At 46.6% G+C, this 19,246-nt stretch overlaps 3 protein-coding genes and 2 non-coding genes across 5 annotated transcripts in view; 1 reads left to right on the top strand and 4 right to left on the bottom strand.

The window, feature by feature from the left end:
* Positions 1 to 856: 856 nt before the first annotated feature.
* On the bottom strand, positions 857 to 5,588 carry RPSA (ribosomal protein SA). Its single transcript, XM_053963207.1, has 7 exons — positions 5,490 to 5,588; positions 5,093 to 5,260; positions 3,962 to 4,080; positions 2,459 to 2,704; positions 1,498 to 1,626; positions 1,096 to 1,264; positions 857 to 996 (listed from the first exon to the last, which is right to left on the bottom strand). The coding sequence occupies exons 2-7, from the start codon at positions 5,223 to 5,225 to the stop codon at positions 902 to 904; spliced, it is 891 nt and encodes a 296-aa protein (XP_053819182.1). The 5' UTR covers positions 5,226 to 5,260; positions 5,490 to 5,588; the 3' UTR covers positions 857 to 901.
* Positions 2,141 to 2,299, bottom strand: LOC128801935 (small nucleolar RNA SNORA62/SNORA6 family). Its single transcript, XR_008435282.1, has one exon. It is a non-coding gene; the product is annotated as a small nucleolar RNA SNORA62/SNORA6 family (small nucleolar RNA).
* LOC128801928 (small nucleolar RNA SNORA62/SNORA6 family) lies at positions 3,223 to 3,380 on the bottom strand. Its single transcript, XR_008435281.1, has one exon. It is a non-coding gene; the product is annotated as a small nucleolar RNA SNORA62/SNORA6 family (small nucleolar RNA).
* Positions 5,589 to 9,890: 4,302 nt separating the features above from the next.
* SLC25A38 (solute carrier family 25 member 38) lies at positions 9,891 to 18,340 on the bottom strand. Its single transcript, XM_053963196.1, has 7 exons — positions 18,255 to 18,340; positions 17,178 to 17,299; positions 16,488 to 16,572; positions 15,796 to 15,975; positions 15,186 to 15,354; positions 14,402 to 14,568; positions 9,891 to 13,540 (listed from the first exon to the last, which is right to left on the bottom strand). The coding sequence occupies exons 1-7, from the start codon at positions 18,273 to 18,275 to the stop codon at positions 13,418 to 13,420; spliced, it is 867 nt and encodes a 288-aa protein (XP_053819171.1). The 5' UTR covers positions 18,276 to 18,340; the 3' UTR covers positions 9,891 to 13,417.
* Positions 18,341 to 18,440: 100 nt separating this feature from the next.
* LOC128799054 (C-C chemokine receptor type 8-like) overlaps positions 18,441 to 19,246 on the top strand; it is a 7,680-nt gene continuing 6,874 nt past the window's right edge. The window contains exon 1 of the mRNA XM_053963160.1: positions 18,441 to 18,523. The gene's annotated coding sequence lies outside the window, so the exon portion shown is untranslated. The remainder of the gene's footprint in view (positions 18,524 to 19,246) is intronic.

Here is a 19,246-nt window from a genome sequence, read left to right as displayed (position 1 = left end):
GGACAGATACTGTGCAATAATATGCATAACTTGCTTTATGCCTATTTTTTACTGCTAATATGCACTATTACAGTAAAATAAAATGGACACATGCACCAAGAGAAAACGTTCTTTACAGGTTGATTGGCAGTGCTGAAGGTACAAAAAGGAGCATCTGTGACCACACCAATATGGAAAAAAGGATCCAATCTGAACAGTCTTTGCCTCCAACAAGCAAAACCCCATTTCTCTTGGTGAAGGGTCTACCTCCCATTACAGCTAATAATCACAGCAATATAATCCTCAAGAACTAAAGCAGATGATTATGGTGGTTTTCTCCTGAAGATTGCTGCAGTATTTTTGAGGAAGGAACTGGCAATACTGATGCTAAAGCTGGGATTCCTTCAGAGGAGCAGCTCCCAGCTCAAAGGCTGTGTTCACCACACTGTTCAGTCAGGCCACCTCCCACACCTGGTCACCAGAACCATGCTCACCCTGCAAACTTGTGAAACCCCAGGCAGAGCAAAAAAAAACAGCCCATTTTTGTGGACCCAGATAGGCTGCTATAAAAAAAAGAAAAACCGAAAGCAAACTGCTCCACCCAACCTCACCACGTCCTTTCCTGTGAGCACACACACTGCTGCCTCCTCACCAGGGCAGAGCCAGGGAAGGTGGGAATGTGAGACCAGCCTCACACACTGAGAAAGACAGGAGGGACAGCCCAGAGAGCTGCTGCAGGCAGGGACAGGAGCCCACAGCCCCCCAGCTCCATTTAACAGGGCATAACAGGCATGCCCGCTCTTGTCTGAGGAGCGTGCCCCATGCTACCACGTGTCACCAGCCAACAACTTTACAAATGCAGTACCAGCACAGCACGTACTAAATCAGCCTTTATTTCTCTCACAGTACAGCAGGGCTGAAGTTAAGACCATTCCGTGGCAGTGCCAACCCACTCAGTAGCCTGGGCAGTGGGAGCTGCTGACCAGTCCTCAGTGGCAGGCTGGGCACTCCAGTCCTCTGCAATCACAAACACAACAAGACTTAGCGCTCCCAAGGCTCCTTCCACCCACCACAACAACCCCCCAACTCCTTCCCACAAACAACCCCCAAACTGACCTGTGGGGAACTGCTGGATGGGCACAGATGGGACCTGCACTCCCTCAGACCAATCTGCAACCTCAGGCTGAGGAGGAGCAGTGAATTCAGGTGCCGGGGCCGTCCATTCAGTCTGGAATTCCTCCTTTGTGACTGCTTTCTCTGCAGCTGCCTGCTCCTCCTTTTCAATCTGCAATGGAAGAGCCCAGCCTGAGTCTCCCAGGAACACATCCCAGAACACAACGCTTACTATCAAGTATCAGACAACAGGCACCAACTGGGAATACAATTAACTAACCACCACAGTAGAGTGTAAAGTGCCATCGTTACATTAGCAAAACCTGTCCTTGAAAGCAGACACACGGGACCATGGGATAGGAGAACATCCCAGAGAGACACAATCCCTGCCATGAGGATTCTTACCTCCTCAGGATCCCTGTAGAAGTACAAGTCAGGCATGACTTCCCATGGGTGCTCACGGGAGATGGTGCCACGCATGCGCAGGACCTCCCGAGCCAGCATCCACCACATCAGGCCCACTGAGTGGGCTCCCTGGAACAGCAGAAATTATGTAAGAGTTGGCTGTAAAGCTAAACCTTTGCAGAAAGAGCGAAAGACTTATTTGTACCCCATCCAAGGCTTGTGCTTGGTGAAAGACATTACTTGCCAATGCCAGACTTAAGTACTTGAACTCAAAAAAAGGACAATTTTTCGAGTTCCCAGTGACATTTTCAGGTCTCTGCAGAAATCATGATGCTATTACAATACGGCCTGCAGTAACTCTCCTGTTACAAAGTTTCACGTTGCTCATGTGAGTCTCATCCAAAGGACAGGGATGATGTTCACCACATATTCAACAATGAAGAAATTGAAAACGTGACAAAATAAACAAAGCTTACACACATCCTCACATGTGGCTTATACTTGTTTTGGTGACTGACGTCTAGACAGAGATCTAAGACAGCTTCTCATCTTCCCAGACTTCACCTTTCAGGTGATTTCTGGCAAGGTAATGTCTCAGAGCAGTTTCTCCATCAGTTCATATTGTCTTTCATTCATATTCATGATCTGTGGCAAGAATGACTATCAAACTCCACTCATTGGGTCACAAAGACCCTCATGGCGTCAGCGAAAAATCCTGCCAGGTTACTATAGCACACGTCCTACACTTGAGAGTTCCTTGGCCAGAAACCAGCCTCAGCTCCAAGCTCCAACTGTGTGCAGTTTATTTTCTCCTCCCCACCCACCTGCAAGAGATTAATTAGCTCATCCCCCAAGATACACGTGAGACACGAGCCAACCCTCCCTTGCAGAAAGCATCCATCTTGGAAGCCTATGGCACACTCTGGAGGAAGCTGCCCAGAATGCCACAGGGAAGTGTTACCTTGTTATTGCAGGGAATAGCGATATCCACGTAGCGCAGTGGGGAGTCAGTGTTGCACAGGGCGATGGTGGGGATGTTGACATAGGATGCCTCTGTCAGCGGCTGGTGATCAGCCCGCGGGTCAGTAACCACCAGGAGCCGTGGCTCACGGAAAGCTGCTTGGATCTGGTTTGTGAAGGTGCCAGGGGTGAAACGCCCGGCAATAGGAGTAGCCCCAGTGGCAGCAGCAAACTTCAGAACCGCACGCTGCAAAAGGGACACAGCAAAGGTGAAGCAGGAAAATTGCATTTCAACCAAGGCAGGAAAGTGCATTTCAGCAAGTTCACCCAGGCACTGCCAGTGAACGTGCATGAAATTTAACTGAATTATTTTTGTTTCCATTCCTGTGAAACCAGGGCTCACCACCTCAGAAGAAGACAAAATAAAAATGTTATTGAAAAGACCTACACCATAAGTTTAAAAGACCATATCCACCAGCAAAGCAGTAAGTCAGGACATGGAAAAAATCCTTCTCTTCCCCTCAAATCATTGGCAAGCTCTACTCCAAACTCTCATAATCAAATCATGAAAGGGGGAATTAAAACAAAAAGCTTACAAAAAAAGCAAAGCATGTTTTCTTCCATTATTTCTCCATCTTTTCATTATCCGGGAACTTCAAGGAACTACATAAAATCTCAGCAATAAATATACACAGATTGTAGCTGCATCCATTGAAATTGCAGTTGGCAGTTCTTATTCAATTCCAACAGCTTCCAACTTGTCAGGCATGTGGCAGGGCCTACTATCAAACTCCAATCCTAGAGGGAGCCCCTCTCCTGGTGTTAGCGAAAACCCTGCCATCCTTTGCTGTCGCACACTTCCGACACTTGAGAGCTCATCGGCCAGAAACTGACCTCAGCATCAAGCTTTAATAGTGTGCACATCAAGCCTATGGGATACCAAGCTTTTCTTGCAGAAATCCACCCCGGGATCTCTCTAAACATCTGTGGTGGCCCCACCTGCAGTTACCTAAACAAACTAACCTGACAAACTCTAGTAACTAATTAAAGGTTATAATCTCCTACAACAGAACATTTTTATGCTAAAAATTTAGAGTCAAAATTACAAATACACCGACGGTTACTATACCTTGCTCGATAACAGAAAATTTCTTCTTTGACAACTTTCGTATCAGGCGCTTACTGTCCCCAGAAAATCAGTGCCAATTACACACTGTAGCTCTGGGAGGAAGGGGTCACCAAAATTGACCACTATATGACAGAAATCCAACAGGAAGAAGGATATGGAAGAAAAACAAGTTATCCAATGCCCTGAAATGAGGAGTGGGTTTCTCATCTGTTTTAAGCTGCCAAGTGCAACACAAAAACCATGCTTACAGAAAGCATTCCTATAGTTAAAACTGGTGTTATTGCCTATTATCACCAAGCTGTCACTGGCAGGCAATAATGTATGCAAGGCAAGGGAGTCCTGCTCCCAACACTGCAGGCTTCCTGATGTCCATACCTGTCCAGTGTTCCTCGAAGAAATGACGCTCACATCAGCTGGGTTTTCAATGGCAACAATGGCACGAGCTGCCAGGAGCAGCTTTTCCCAGGTCCTCTTCAGGTTGATGATGTAAATACCTGTTGGCAACAAAAGGCTTTAGAGCAACCAACAAATACAAGATCCTCAAACAGGATAGCACTCCTCTGCCATTAAACCTGTCACATGGCTGTGGTTACTCCAAAATTCATACAATCATCAAAGTTGGAAGAGGTTCAAGATCATCTCAGCCAACTGTTCACCCAGCACTACCACTGTAACCACTAAGCTGTAACACCAAGCATCATATTCAGGTCCCTCTTAAAGGCAACTGGGCAACTTATTCCACCGTCTGACCACCCAAGCAGTGAAATTTTTTTTCTATTATCTGAAAAAATGATCTGAATCTCCCTTGTCTCACCTTAGGGCCACTTCCTTGGATCCTCAGACTGCTGGCAGGCACAAAAGGGTGGCCCCTTCTTTCAGGTAGTTGTAGAGAGCAGTGAGATCCCCCCTGAGCTTCTTTTTCTCAAGACTAAACAAACACAGCTCCTTCAGTCATTCCTCATTACATTTTCTAGACCTTCCAAAAGCTTTGCTGCCCTTCTCCATACATGCTCCAGCACCTCAGTGTCCTTTATGAAATGATGACACTCTAGTCTCATTCTAGCTAATGGAAAACTATTCCAAAGAAAATTCTCCCCTTATGGTTTTAATGTCATACACTTCCAGCATCTATCATCAAAAACCTAGCCCTGGTATGAGTTTTAATCTTTTAACACAAGGCAGCTTAGATTGATGACCAATACTAACAAGAAGAAATCATTACTGAGACACTAAAACCATTTTGTTAACATAATAAAGAACTAGCAAAATTACCCAAACCAGTTGTGATTGATTTACCAAATTCCAAGATTAAAACAGTCAAGAACTAGAAAAAATTGTTCACAAATCATTATTTTATTCTATTTCTTTGAGCTGACACGGTTTGATATGCAAAGGCCACGGAGAAACCATGTTAAAGAGATCAAGCACTAGCACTTTTCTGCTTCTCCCAGTTGTGCCCTCAAGATCCCAGCTGCCGAACCCGGGCCACCCATCCCGCCTGTTTACCATCGCTCTTCCTTTTGTAGATGTACTGCTCCATCTGGAAGTCGAGGTTGGTACCTCCCAGGTGGGTCCCGGCAGCGAGGAATTTGAGGACATCCTCCTCCTTCATCTGCAGGACATCGAGGCCTCCGGACATTGTGGGGTTTCCCTTGGGAAGCAACGACAGGGAACCTGCGGACACAGGGACCCGGCTCAGCCCGGCGGGGACGCGCCACGAGGTCCGGCCGCCATCTTGGGCCGCCTCCCGCGCTGCAAGCGGCAGGCCTCGGCCTTCCCCGCCGCCCGGCCCGGCCCGGCCGCCGGCGGTGCGGCGGGACGCACAGTGCCCCGCGGTGTTACCGCAGGGCGGGGAACGCGCCCCCGCTGCCCCCGCGCCACGCGCCCGGCGGCCCCGACTCACGCTGACAACGCCGTGTGGAGGCCCGGGCGGCGCGGAGCCGAAAGAGGGCCTGAGTCCGCCTGACGCGTATATATGGCCTCGCCAGCCAATGGGGCGCCTCGGGGCGCGGCTCCGCGGCGGCGGGGGCGGGCCGCGCTCCGGGAGCACCGCCCCGGGATCCCCGGGCCGGGCACGGTCCCGGCTGCGCCAGCTCCTCCGGCCCCTCCCCGACACTGGTTCTAAAAGTTCGTAGGATTTGTGGCGTTACGAATCCAGAGAAGGGAGAAAATGCTGGTGAAGGGTCTACAGTGTGAGTCCTGTGAGGAGCGGCTGAGGGAGCTGGGGGTGTTTAGCCCAGAGAAGAGGAGGCTCAGGGGTGACCTTATCGCCCTCTACAGCTGCCTGAAAGGAGGGTAGCCAGGTGGGGGCCGGCATCTTGCCCCTGGCAACCAGCGACAGGACAAGAATACTTAAGTTTCACCAGCGGAGATTTAAGTTGGGCATTAGGAGGAATTTCTTTACAGAAGGAGTTTTTAGACTTTGGAATGGGCCGCCCAGGGAAGTGGTGGAGTCACCGTCCCGGGGAAGCGTGTAAGGAAAGACAGGATGAAGCACTCAGTGCCAAGGTCTCCGGTTGACAGGGTGGTGTTTGGTCATGGCTTGGACTCCATGATCTCAGAGGCCTTTTCCAACTGAACTGATTCTGTGGTTCTGTCAGTCTGGGGCTGCTTCCTGAGGCTTGTGCTCCAAGCAACATCAAGGCTGTTTTTGAGGTCCTGAAGTGAATAGAAAGCAAAGATTTAAACATTTTACAACTCCACTTTCCTGCTGAAAGTGAAATATATGCTCTCAGGGGGGCTGGTGATTATTTGATGAATTATATCTAGGCTCTAAATTGCCTGCTGTGGGGGGAAGCTTCTAAGTAGCTGCAGCATCTTCCCTGCACCCACATTCCCCCTCCCTGCAGGGCACCGCTCTGGCACCACGCAGGAGAGCTTGGGAAGCCAAGGCTGATCCTGTCCTTTGCAGAAATGACAGTAAAAACAGGTGAAATTGACACTGAACTTACACATCCTTGTTCCGCAGTAGACATTTTTGTGGTAGTTGCCCAGGTTTGTGTGTGTTGTTGGATTTGGGATTTTTTTGTTGTTGTTTGCTTTTAAGAAACCACAGAAAGTGATGAGATTTAAGAATCTTTACCATCTTTCTCATCTTCCTTGTCCTATTCTCAGACACAGACCTGAGAAAGAAATTTCTTGGAAAAAAAGAAAAAAACCTGATACTTTACTATGTTTGCTGTCATCAAGATCTGGATACATTTCTGGACAGATTTCTGGGCTGTGCAAATACTATTGCAAATACCTTCTGCAAGTGATAATTAATCTTCACATCTTTCTAACAACAGTGCTCCTTTAGTTTTCTCCTTTCTATTTTAACCTCATATAACCACATCAGAGTGACTGGGCCTGGACCTCCTTTTTGACGCCTGAGCCCTGAGTTACTCTGGGGAAGAATTGCTCACGTAGCAGGTTACAACATCGTCTCATGTATGTTCTTTGTCTCCTAGAAAATGGCTCTCTACCCTTCTTTTCTTCCTGCTTATTAGATGTATTAATTAGCGAGATTACCAGTAATCAGTTTTAGAATATGCTGTAAGGTAGTAATTCAAACATTTGCCACATGGTGGTGACAAAGTAGGTAAAATGAAACTCAGCAACAGGTTAGTGAGCCCTCAGCCGGAGTGTGAACTATTACTGCCTGAGAGATTACAGACATCTGTGGCACTTGGGTAAGTGCACTGTGGATGGTGAGAGCTGACCTGATGGGGCTGTGTACAAACTGTGTCCCTCCTAAGGAGACAGGAGCAGGGTGAATATTATCTTGGGAAGGAAGAGGAGAGGTGGTAGTGGTGATGTCATCATGGTGTGGTTAGATTTCACCTGGAGAGCTCTTCTGCACAATTGAAACCCATCTGTATTAAAAATGTATTTGAACATAATGATTGGAAATTAAGTATTGAATATTGCAGTAAGTATGATGTTATCAAAAGAGTGCCACTGGTAAGCGTTATAGACTCCTCTAGCATCACTAATACTTCATTTATTTTTTATTGTTACACTTATGGGCCCTTTCTGGTAGACCATGAGGCCCACAGCCCATGAGAGGGCTTGGAAAAGTGGTGATGAAGCTTGACAATAAAGTATTTCTAATTATTTCCTTAAATAACCTGAAAGCTTGCCTTTATTTTTTTATCTGTGTAATAAGACAGTTTGAAGTAGATTTGTTAGTACTGGACGTGTCCCTCAGGTGAAAGTGTATCTATCTTATCACGTTTTAGACAAGGTTTCCCTGGTCTAAAGTTCGCACTGAACTCTGTTACACAATTACATGCAGAGCTGCTGGCAGCCCCTGGGAGTAGCCTTGCTCTGCAGCAAGCAAAGCCAGGAAAGGCAGATTTGAGGCACTGGTCCTCCTGAAGTGCCAGGGAGACTTGGAGCCCACAGGTGCAGAGAGAAGCATCACAGAGATACCACCAGCCTTTGGGTGCTACACCGAGGACTTCAAGTAGGTGCCTGGGGTGGTCACAAAGCCCCAGAAAGAGTATCTCCCAGAGAGCCAGCCCAGGCTGCAGCAGAGCAACAGCCTTGGCCAGAAGCCTCTGAGCAGGGGGCTGTACCAGGACCCCAGTGCTGGGAGAGAGGGCTCCTCACAGGGCTGCAGAGGAGGTGTTCTGTGCTGCCAGAACAGCTCCTGTGATGAGGGGGTTGGGTTGTGTGTCTGGGGAAGAGGCTCAGGCAGAAAGCCTTTCAGGCAATATCTTCCCCACCAAACATGACAGTGGGTGTCACCCAAGAGATGGTGTGGCACTCCTGGAGAAGGCAAAGAACTATGAAGATAACCCATTTTCAGTGAAACTGCACTAATGGTACTGTGCTTTCCTTGTAAATTCCATTTTGGCTTGTGTTTCAAAGGTTTGTTATTACTTCTCACATGTTTTATGTAAGTTCTTACATACTTTGGCGAATTTATTTCTAGTTGTACAAAGTTAGAATTGCCTAACACCTGCTACAAAACTTGCAGAGGTCTCATTTCAACCTCTTACTGGGATTTTGTCCTTTTTGCTAAAACGCCTTAATGCATTGTGATAAAAACTCCTAAAACATTTAACGGTGATAAAATCACAAATTAAGAAACTGCAATGCAGAAAATCAGCCTGCTATTTTGAAATAAACACCAATGCCAGAAGGGATAAGCATATTCAAGAAACTCACATGGAGTTCACAAGAGTACACATATATACGTGCCTGTGTGGGATGAGGAATCTTTTCTGCTCAATTCTGGCGTCACTGCTTATGTGTGGCACAAAACTCATTAAAATTAAAAAAGCAAGCAAAGTGTTTGCCCATTTTTAATGGGGAAGGGAGATCTGTAACTCAATGTTTTGTTACAACCACAGTGCCTTTAAACTTTCAATCTTCCCCACCTTCTACCATCCAGAAGGGTTAGGGAGCTTGTCTGCTATCTCTTCTCACAGCTGGGGCAGCTGTCAGCAGCATAGATGGCAACACCCACTACAGAGGAGGTTCTTCAAGGCAGCAGGAGAGCTCTGAGGAGCCCTGTGTGCAGGAGCAGGCACTATCCCAGGCCTAACTTGCTACCAGGAACCTGCACAAGCAATTCAGGCTCAGCTGGCACAAGGCTGCACCTCAGCACTGTCTGGTAGGTCTGTTATACACAGATAACCCTCCATGAAAATTGCTCCATGTGAGAATGTATTATGTAAGCAAGAAAAAAGGCTTGGGATCTTCACATCTGGAAGATGCACATCTCAGTATCAACAATGTTTTGCTGAGCACAATCTGCCTGCTACCGAATCCCAGGACCATACTGTGACAGCAAGAGGAGATCCCAGCAATCCAGCATTGCCTAGCATTATGCCTTGCAGGAGACAATTGTGTCCCAGGCACAATTTCTGGTCCCCTGCTGAGATCAGATTGCCTGCGTAGCAAAAACCTGATCAGCAGGAGACTAAAAACAGTTTCTCCCCAGAGAGTTTAAAACCCCACTGTCCTGAAGGCAGGTATTTCACCAGCTAGTACAGGGATTCAACAGCCATCTGTCTTTACACACAGCAGGCAGGCAGAGGAAGCTGTGTAAAACACAACATTCCCCAGTGCTGTCTGGTTTTTCCATTTAAGCAAAGTTGATTTAAGTTGTACTGGCACAACCTGTGCATATTATACACCACAGAAAAAGAGAATATTCCTTGCCTTTTATGGGCTCTGAACACATGCAACAGTCCTCCTGGGAAACTCCTTTTGCCTTCTTAAGCCTCTACTCTGTCCAATACCTTGTGCATTTAATCAGTTTGGGGCTTGTCTATTTGGGTTTTTTAAAAGAAACACTGAAGAGATTACATCCTTAATTTTAGCAACTGGTTTTTAATAGAAACATATAATACACCTTTTCACATAAATATTTTATACAGACACATAAGAACTCACAATACTCAAAGCTATGCAATGTTCCAAAGTTCCAGTTCTGTTTAAGAGGAAAAAAAAAAAAACCCCAAAAAAATCATCACAAAGGAATAATGGAAACAAAGTTTCTAAAGCATGAATAATCAGACTATTTCTCTTGTGTCCTTACAACTCACTTAAACACTGCCAGCCTCAACATGCCAGCCGTTTTCTTAGCCACAGCTGCAGGGCAAGCAGAGACAGTGCACGATCACTAACAGTGCATTGCCAGCAACAGAGGTCAGTCCAAGAGGGATCTAACTGCAATCCTGAAGTGCAGAGGGAGAACACCACTGTCTCCAGAATCCAAGCCAAGATGGCTTTGGAAATGATTATCTGACAAGATTGCTAGTGTTGAATTGCTGGCATGATGCAGGTAGGTGATTAAGCACCTCTGTCCAGATCTTTTATTTGATTTACTTTACCTTTAGGCTGTACAGTGACAATTTGTTGCTACATAGAAGCATTAAACCTCAAGGGGAATACACCTAAACTTCAACTCTATGCACTTGATTGTCTTGACTTGCTATAGCTATCAAGGAGTAACTTCAATAAATCACTTCAGAAACAGAATGTTTTTGAAGAGGAGAAAAGGGTGAAGGACAGTAAGGATCAGAGCTGAGAAATAGTCTTATGCCTGACCATGTGATAAAGCTTTCAGAAGAACAGAGTGAAGCAGATTTCCCTTCCCCCATATATGACACCTGACAAAGAGAAACAAACAAGCTTGCACTACAGAATTCATTCTACCCAACTCACAGGTAGATAAGCTTTTGGATTTGCAGCACCAATGGTAGATGACACACAATGCAATTAGGATTCTCTATTTCTTAAACCCAGAGGAGCCCAGGTTAATCCACAAGCCAAAAATCATACAGTTTTTCATTCTACTCCAATAACAAAGCACCAAAGCAGAATGGAAAAACTTTCCCAAAGTAAAAGCTAACACTGCTATAGGCCTGATTCCAGATTTAAAACAAACAAAAAAAAATCCCACAGCAGACCTTAAAACATTAACAAATGGGAATAAACTCTCTATTTCTTCCTTTGTTACTTGACCAGGCAGGAGTACAGGGACATAAAAGCCACCAAAGTGTTCTTGAAATTCAGGTTTCTGATGAGGACATTACTTAATTCCAGATTACCTCACATTCTTTGCTTGCCTGCCTCATTTTTAAGAGCTTAAGTTTCTGTCTGCGCAGGTTGCAGATTGCTTTGCCATTGCACCTTGCAGGTGACCCTACACACTGCCCTTGGCTACCACAGCCCAGGATGATCAACAGATCCGACTCAAACGCTAGATTCATAAAGCACCAAGTTAATTCAGGCTCCCAAGCACAATGTTTGTTTGATCCCATACATAAGGGAATAAAGGACAAATGAGGTAACTCATCTATTTGCCACCTTATTCTGCCAGGTCAGCAGTCCTAGACTTGGTTCTCCAGCTCTGTGTCAGTAGCGCTCAGGATAGCAAACAAGCAGGAGGTGCAGTTACGACGGTTTCATGCACTCTCACAAGTTCTGGTCACTAAGGGCAGAAAGAACAGCAAAAGAAAGGAACAGGTGTTCACATTTATGTTTTAGCAAATAATGTGCTACATGCCTGATTTGATGCAGTGCTCTGTTGCTAACACGCAGACATGTGCACACAGAATCCTCCACCACCATTCTTGGAGATTCCTGCACTGGAGAGCACGAACCTCCCCTCACAGATGGGCTGAGTCTGAAAACAGGCAGCACTTTCCAAGCCTCTAGCCTGTCCTCTTACACTTCCCTCAACTTTTACATCAGTCATCAAGCCTTCTTGGAGTTGAAATCCAGTAAAGAACACCTTTAACGTTCCACATCCCCTCTGTTCTTGCACTCGGGAAGTTGCCCGGGCAGGCAATGATTGCCCAAAATACACTCTAAAATTTATGAACAACAGGTAGGTAGCACTGGTTTTTCAAACAGCTACAGTGTCATCTCTTCATGTTTAGGGACAGGTGCTCTGGTTCTAAAGTGAATTGCAATATCCCTAGACATTTAAGAAAATAAAAGCCAAAGCTAAGTCTTCTGCAAGGTACACTACAGAACACGATGCACACTTCCAAGCCAGCTTCATGGCTATGCTAACAGAGCTGCAAGGGACCCAACCATCACAGAGGCACAAGTGAAGGGGGGATCAGGCTGCACCTGGCACACACTGTGAGGTCTGATTAACACAGTAAGAAAGACTAAGAAGGCACAGAGGATGAAAAATGTATTTAAACTCAGGCATACTCGCACATGGACTACCTGATAAGAGAAAAGGATCAACCAGGAAAATGGGAAGAGTCTGTGTAGAACCCCAAGGGAATTAAAGGTCACTACCACAGGGCTCAAACTTTGGACAAAGCTTACAGAAATAGCAACTTTTTCTTTCCAAACCAAAACATACTCCACATGCAATCAGTGATGTTTTAAGGGAAATCTGAAGTGCCAGTATCTATATCTGTTTCCATTATACATATATGCATTATGAGTCATGGCCCTAAAAGCTCCCTCTAAGGACCAGTTCACACTGAGGGTGTTGATCAGGGAGTAACAAATAGAGTAGGAAGCAAATAAATCTCTATGACAACTGCATAAAAAACCCCAACAAAGCCCACTTGAGTGCTCCTGCTGTAGTTAGACCAGCAGCTTTTTTTCTTTTCAGAGAACAAGTAGAACTTTGGTAGCGATCAATTCTAAAGTGCCTTATGCTTCTTAATTCCTGTGCAAACTCTGCTGTAGAGGCAGAAGGAAATTTCAGGAGTGTTAAGGTGCTCAATAACATAATAACACATAACACAGCAAGGCAGTTCCAGTCACTTTCTCTGCAATCATCCACAGTACAAAAGTTATGGCAGAGACTGTTTGTGGCTTTTCCTCTGCACTTCATTTCTCTTCCACCCACTCCTGTAATATAAGCATCATGAGACACATCCAGTTTCCCACCAGGGCCTAGTGTTTCCCTGTGTGAATAAAGCATACAAGGAAGGAGGATCTACATCAGATGGTGGTCACTGTGGCCTTTCTGGCCATGCCTGCAAGGAACAGGCTGGCAAGTTCTGCCATCAGTTTTCTCCTCAAACACTTTTGCTCTAATACTGTCTCATTGCATAAAGGTGGTGAGCACAGAGTTATTTTTAAAAGGGGCTTCTCAGCATAGTTACCATGCTGTGAAAACCTTGCCATTTCCCATGGCAGTCTGCAAGTGCAGTCCTTCTGGAATGCATTGATCAAACAACGTAAACATCCAATCTCTCCTTTCCTCTACTTGCCAAAAGGCCTAATCCCCTGTCTCAGAAGGGCTTTCTTCCTCCAGGCTGAGAAAGGCTTATTCCTCTGTAGAACTGGGAACTTCTCAGTGCCAGTTGATCACAAGCGGGAGAAAGAGTGAAGCTGGTCCTTTCTTGTGCAACTCAGTCAGGATTTCAAGCCCATTTTTTCCATCATCTGTTCATACACCGTCCATGCCATTGCTGCCATCAGAGTACGCCTGAGAAGTCGGGGCACACCACCTCGGAAAAAGCCAACCAGCCCGAAGTCCTGCAACAGGAGATAAAACAGCAATTCATCCCAATCTGCCTAAAGGGTTTTAATTTCTCATCACATATTATATGGAAGAGCACAGGATGTATTTCAGCTCAGACCCAGATCAGCCTCTGAAAGACCTGGGCTTAAATAGCATTTAGGAAGAACCTGTAGCATTGTACTATTGCAGGGCTACCCAGAAAAGCAGGAAGAGGAGGGAGTGGGAAAAGGGAAGGTCAAGATGGAGACAACAGATGGGGATAGCCACACTCAAGCCCAACAAATTAAAGGCAAGGGTGTAATAATTTCCAGACACTACAGGAAAATGACTAGTCTTTCTTTTAGAGCTTCATATTTGCAAAAGTCTCTCAGCTATTCTGAGATTTCTAAGTATTGAAGCAAAAAACATTATGATTTGAGAAAAAAAAAAGCACATAAAAATGCATACACAAATGAACAAATTACCACTTAGGAAGAGAGTTCAATATGGAAACAGAGTGAATCTGCCAAGATCTGCCCTTCTGACAGCAGGAAGGGAAAGGTGGGCTTTGACTACTTCTCCATCCCATTCCTGCAATTAGGACCTGGACATTTATTTCTCTTCTTATGTCTAGAGAGCAAAGAATTATTTTGTAGCTGTTTTGTATCTGAAACCAGCATTTCACACTGCACACTATAGTCTTAGTCTACCACAGCATGACCCCCTTCATCATCTTGAAAATGCTGACACTGAATTGTCCAACTACAAGAGCAGATGAAGCACTGACACTTGTCCAACTCCTTTAAAAGGCAACAACTTCCCCAGCAAAGCTGTGTTTTGAGCATGGGATCAGAACTGAGGATGTGGTTGTGCATGTCAAAAGGGATTCACCTCACCTTGTAGATAAAGGCAATGGCCTGGCTTGTCCTGTGGTACTTTTGGGGTGACAGCTGCATGTGTGTTTTGATGACATCAGCAGGCTGCGTTGCCAGAGAGGCCAAGATCCCTGCAAAGATCCCACAGCCAAAATTCAGCAAGGGCACGAGCACTGGATCCATCTGGTCTGCAACAGAGCAAAGGGAACACACTGAGACACCAATCAAGCCAGGTACACTTATGCTGCATGAAAAAGTGAAAGCTATTGAATGATTAAATCAACATCAGAGCCTAAGAGAAGTTAAAATCCATGCAGCTAGAGAAACCTTTCAAGGGCAAAAGTGGCTACTAGTCAAAAGTTAGCAGTATTGAAAAGCCTCACTTGCTGGGGAACTGAATTTGACAGAAAATCAGAAAAGAAAAAATTGTACAAAAGTTGCCCCAGTGAGTTCCAATATCAGAGAAGCCCTAGTTTAGTGGAAACTAAGCACTATGCAAGACAAGCAGAAGCAGCAAGCAGTGCTTAAGACACCCTGTCTTTCAACTGTTCAGTAACCCAGTTAAGCATCAGTCTTCGTGAAGACAATCAATCACTTTAGGGCCAGTCTCCATTTCTGCACTGACCTCAGCTATTGGTCTACAGTTCTCCACAGGCAAATGTGAGTGAGTGACCCAAAGCCCTACAGGAGACTAATTTAAGTTCTGAGGTGGAAGGCAATAAGCAGAGCATGCAGGCTGTCAGCTGCAGGGCAAGATCTGAGAAGAGGAACATTTTCCACTCCAGCAGCCAACATTCAGCCTCACCCTGAGGTGTGAGGTTTTTGGTCTGTGTGTAGAACATCAGGTAGATGCCAGAGAAGGGTGCATCCCGCAGCAGCGTTGCCGTGAGCCCACTGAACATGCCACGAGCCCCCTCGGTCTGATAGATACTCTTCAGAGCTCCATACACACTCCCATAGCCAAATCTTCCACTCTGCAAGAGCAGACAAAGGTCAGTCATCCACGTGCCAGACACACATTGAAGAGCCCTACACACACCCTGAGGACGTAATATCCAAACAAATGGTAGTGTGAACTTAATGTGATGCCTAAGATGGCAACTCAGAGGACAACCCAAGGCAAAAATTTGGTTTCACCTACCTCAGCCTTTAAAATAATCCTTCAGGAAGGTAACATATGAAAGATGGTACACAAACATTGTATACAATTGAAACTTATAAATCTTTGGGTGAATTCTATTTCATCTTCTTGCCCAAATTTCATTTCCTGCACAATGTGTGAACTGAGGTAAAATCAGGACTACATTCCTGGCAGTACCCAAGTGGCAGCAACCTTCTCCAGGCAGAAGGATTTGTTTTGCATCACAAGGAAGGTGTGTGACACCATTAACAGGGGACTAATTGGAAACTCATACCTCGTATCGCGTCTTCACTACAGTCACTGGCAACATGCAAATCCCAGAAACTGCACGAGCAGCGGCACCCAGGAAGACAGACTCCAGGGCTGTGGGTGAACGGTCCACAAGAAACTTTTGCTTCATCATGTACAATGTGCTGAAGTAAATCCCAACCCCAGGAATACATCTTGCAAAGGACTTCAGGAGAAACAGAAGCAGATGAAGAAAGAAAAAGCTTACGTAAGACAAAATATACTACAAAACATTTCTGAGACTGTTCAACTTGACAGGAAGCTTTGTAGAAGACAAAAATATCACTAAAGCTAACATGCTGAGGAAAGAAGATAAGGTAGAAAGGTAGTGCTTTTATGGCACTGACAGACAAATTATTCAAATGATGCCAGGATTTATTGCATTCCTCAATGTCAGTTTTCTAGGAACAGGATATTCCAAACCAAAATGAAGTTCCTGCAGTTGCCACACAACATTTGCAAAAGTATTCAAATGTTCAGCTGCTCAGGACTGACATAACCAAATCAGTGAAATTCAATTCAATTCATCCTTAAAATAGGATGTAATCTAAATCATGCTTGTTCACTCATAATTGTACAAGAGTTGGCTATTTAAATTCAGGCAGACATAATTAGCAATAGACAGTAAGCTTATTTATTTACTTATTTTTACAAGTCAGAGTTAAAACAGCCACTTACTGGAGAGACACCTTTCCATAGCCCCAGAATACTCTCAGTACGAACAACCCTAAAGAGCAGTGTTACCATCCCAGCACGACCAGACCTGAAAGAAAGACAAGACAGGAACTGAAGAAAAGACCTGTTTCTGCTCCTTGGCAGATGTACTCCACAGCCACCCCTTTCACTCATATCTCTGTGCATTAACTCAGCACCTCCAAGGTGCTCTTCCTCATCTCAGTCTGCTTTTCTTGGTTGCTCTTTCCAAGGCTTCTCCATCACCTTCTGTATCTCACAACTTGTAACACCCATTAGCATTTTTAGTTGCTCACTCTCTTTGTTAGCAGCAGCAGATTGTAGGTTGAGTACACCAAGCTGCACACATGAAAAATTATCTGACAAACATACAGGGTTTTTTTCAGGCAGAGGATATCCCATGGTAGCCACTCCAGCAAACACCAGTATCTCAGAGAGAACAAATATTGAGGTTACAAGTTATTCCAATGGCATTCACAACCACTCACAGGCATTTTTTGTTCTTCTGGAGCAAAATAACAATCCTTCTCCATAATATAAAAACATACCCCCTCTTTTACAAAGACTGATTTCTCAAATTACAACTCTGAACTCCAAGCCCCAGCCAGCAAATAAGGCAGAAGCCTAGGCAGAGCACCTCCAGGCCCACAGGCAGACACAGCCCCCTCCTCTCACCCATTCACAGCAGGCTGCAAAGTTTGCAGGCGGGTTTTCAGCAGGTCAAGGGGTTGGAAGAGGAGCGTGGAACAAGTGCCACTGATGGAGCCACACACAAAGGCCTTTAGGACTGGATGCATCTGGAAGAGGAAGAACAGAACTTTAAATGGCCATTTAATTAAGAATGGCACAAGAGGAAATATTTCAGCTGATACGTCACATGCTATTGGAAGGAAGGTGTGCTGACCCCAGATATTAAGGACAGCTGCTTAGGGTACGGGAAACTTTTCCAGGCCATTTCTGAGGCTGACCAAGTTTTATTTATGGTTTTTGGGTTCTCTGCTTTTTCTGGGAGATTGTTCCAGAATCTCCTTTAAATTCGGCGGTTGGTAAGAGTTTTCTGAACATCAAATGTACTAGCAGCCATTTGGTTACCCTTTGCCACTCCAAAGGAAATAAGTGTCCCCTTCCCACCAGCTACCTGTACCTTTGCCGGCACCACCTCCAACCCTTCCCTCCCACCCTGCACACCACGGTCTCCCCGCGGCCCCGGGCACTGGCGGGGAGCCCTGCCCAGACCCAAACCCGGCCCAAATGCACTCAAAAGCACTGCACGGCCTGCTCAGCTGAGGCTGCCTTTGCTACCCACAGCGGCTGCCGCCGCCCGGCACTTCTCGAGAAATAATACGGCAGGAGGCACAAAGCCCACAGCAGGGTGAAGATTTTTAGCTGTTTAGAGAGAGTTTGTATTATTATAAACATATAACGGTGTTTGCTAATGAAGAACGAGTTTCTGAGCCCCTCGGCGCAGCAGAATCACAACGGACTAGAAAGCACGGTCAGATCAGAAGCAGTGTGGGGCACACTCCGAGCCAGCAATGGTCCCTCCGAGGTCCGCCCGGACCCACCGTCACGGGGCCGGACCCGTCCCCCCGTCCCCCCGCTGCTCCGAGGCCGCGGAACACGACGCAGCAACGCAGGGGACGCAGCGAGCCCCCCTCGCCTCGCACCGGGGCGCTGCCCCCGGGCTCTCCTCAGCAGAGCTAGCGAGGAGGGCCTGGCGCAGCGCCCCGGCCCAGTCCGGCGCAGCCGTACCTCCGCCTCCCGGCCCGGCATCCCAGCGCCGCCCGCTGCCCCAGAGCGCGGCGGGCGGCGGCGAGGCCCGGCCCCGAGCCAGCCCCGCCCGGAGCACCGCCCCGCCCGGCGCATGCGGCCCCGTAACCCTTCGCCCGCCGCGGCCTCGCTCTGCCGCGGCCTGGGCGAGCGGCGGCCTCCGCAGCCAGCCGGCTCCTCTCCAGCGGCTTCTGCCCCCGGGTCGCGTGTTTGTCGCGGCTTTTGGACGTTCTGCGTAGAATCGTAGAACGGTAAGGGGCTGAAATGGAATCTTTGAAGTTCCATCTAGCTCCAGCCCCTGTGCTGGACGCCTCCCGCTAGACCACACTGCTCAAGGCTCCATCCAGTGTGGCTTTGAACACTGCCAGCTGTGAGGCATCGACAGCTTCTCTGGACAACCTGTTCCAGTGTCTCACCACCCTCACAGAAAAAAAATTCTTCCTAATATCTAACCTAAATTTCCTCTCTTTCAATTTATGCCTACTACTCCCTGTCCTATCACTGCAGTTCCCAAAGAAGAGTCCCTCTCTGGCTTCCCTGTAGGCCCCCTCCAGAAACTGGAAGGCTTCTATGGGATCTCCACACAACCTTTTTTTCTCCAATCTGAACAGCCCCAGTGTTCTCAGCCTCTGATGTGCTGAGTTCTCTGATCAACTTTGTGGTCTCATCTGGACTTTCTCCAACAGTTCCATGGCTTGAAGTTGGGTTCACCAGAATTTAACTCAGTTCCACCAACTGTACTCTATATTCCAGTGCTCTCTGCTGTATCCAGCAACTGAGCCCCAGCGTGCTCTGTCAGACGTGGGCAGTGGGAAGGGTCAGTTCATAATGCCAGAATGAACTGGCATCATGTCTTCCTTCAGTTCACACCTCCCACTTCCCCACAAAACCAGCTTCCTATGGATACTGTGTTGTTCAGAAACCTGAGATGCACACTGACACGTCCTTACCGCTATCGCTAATGTTTCCACTTG

The sequence above is a fragment of the Vidua chalybeata genome, chromosome 1 (assembly GCF_026979565.1).
Source record: "Vidua chalybeata isolate OUT-0048 chromosome 1, bVidCha1 merged haplotype, whole genome shotgun sequence".
Taxonomy (NCBI): Eukaryota; Metazoa; Chordata; class Aves; order Passeriformes; family Viduidae; genus Vidua; species Vidua chalybeata.
This window is presented reverse-complemented; position numbering and strand designations above follow the sequence as displayed.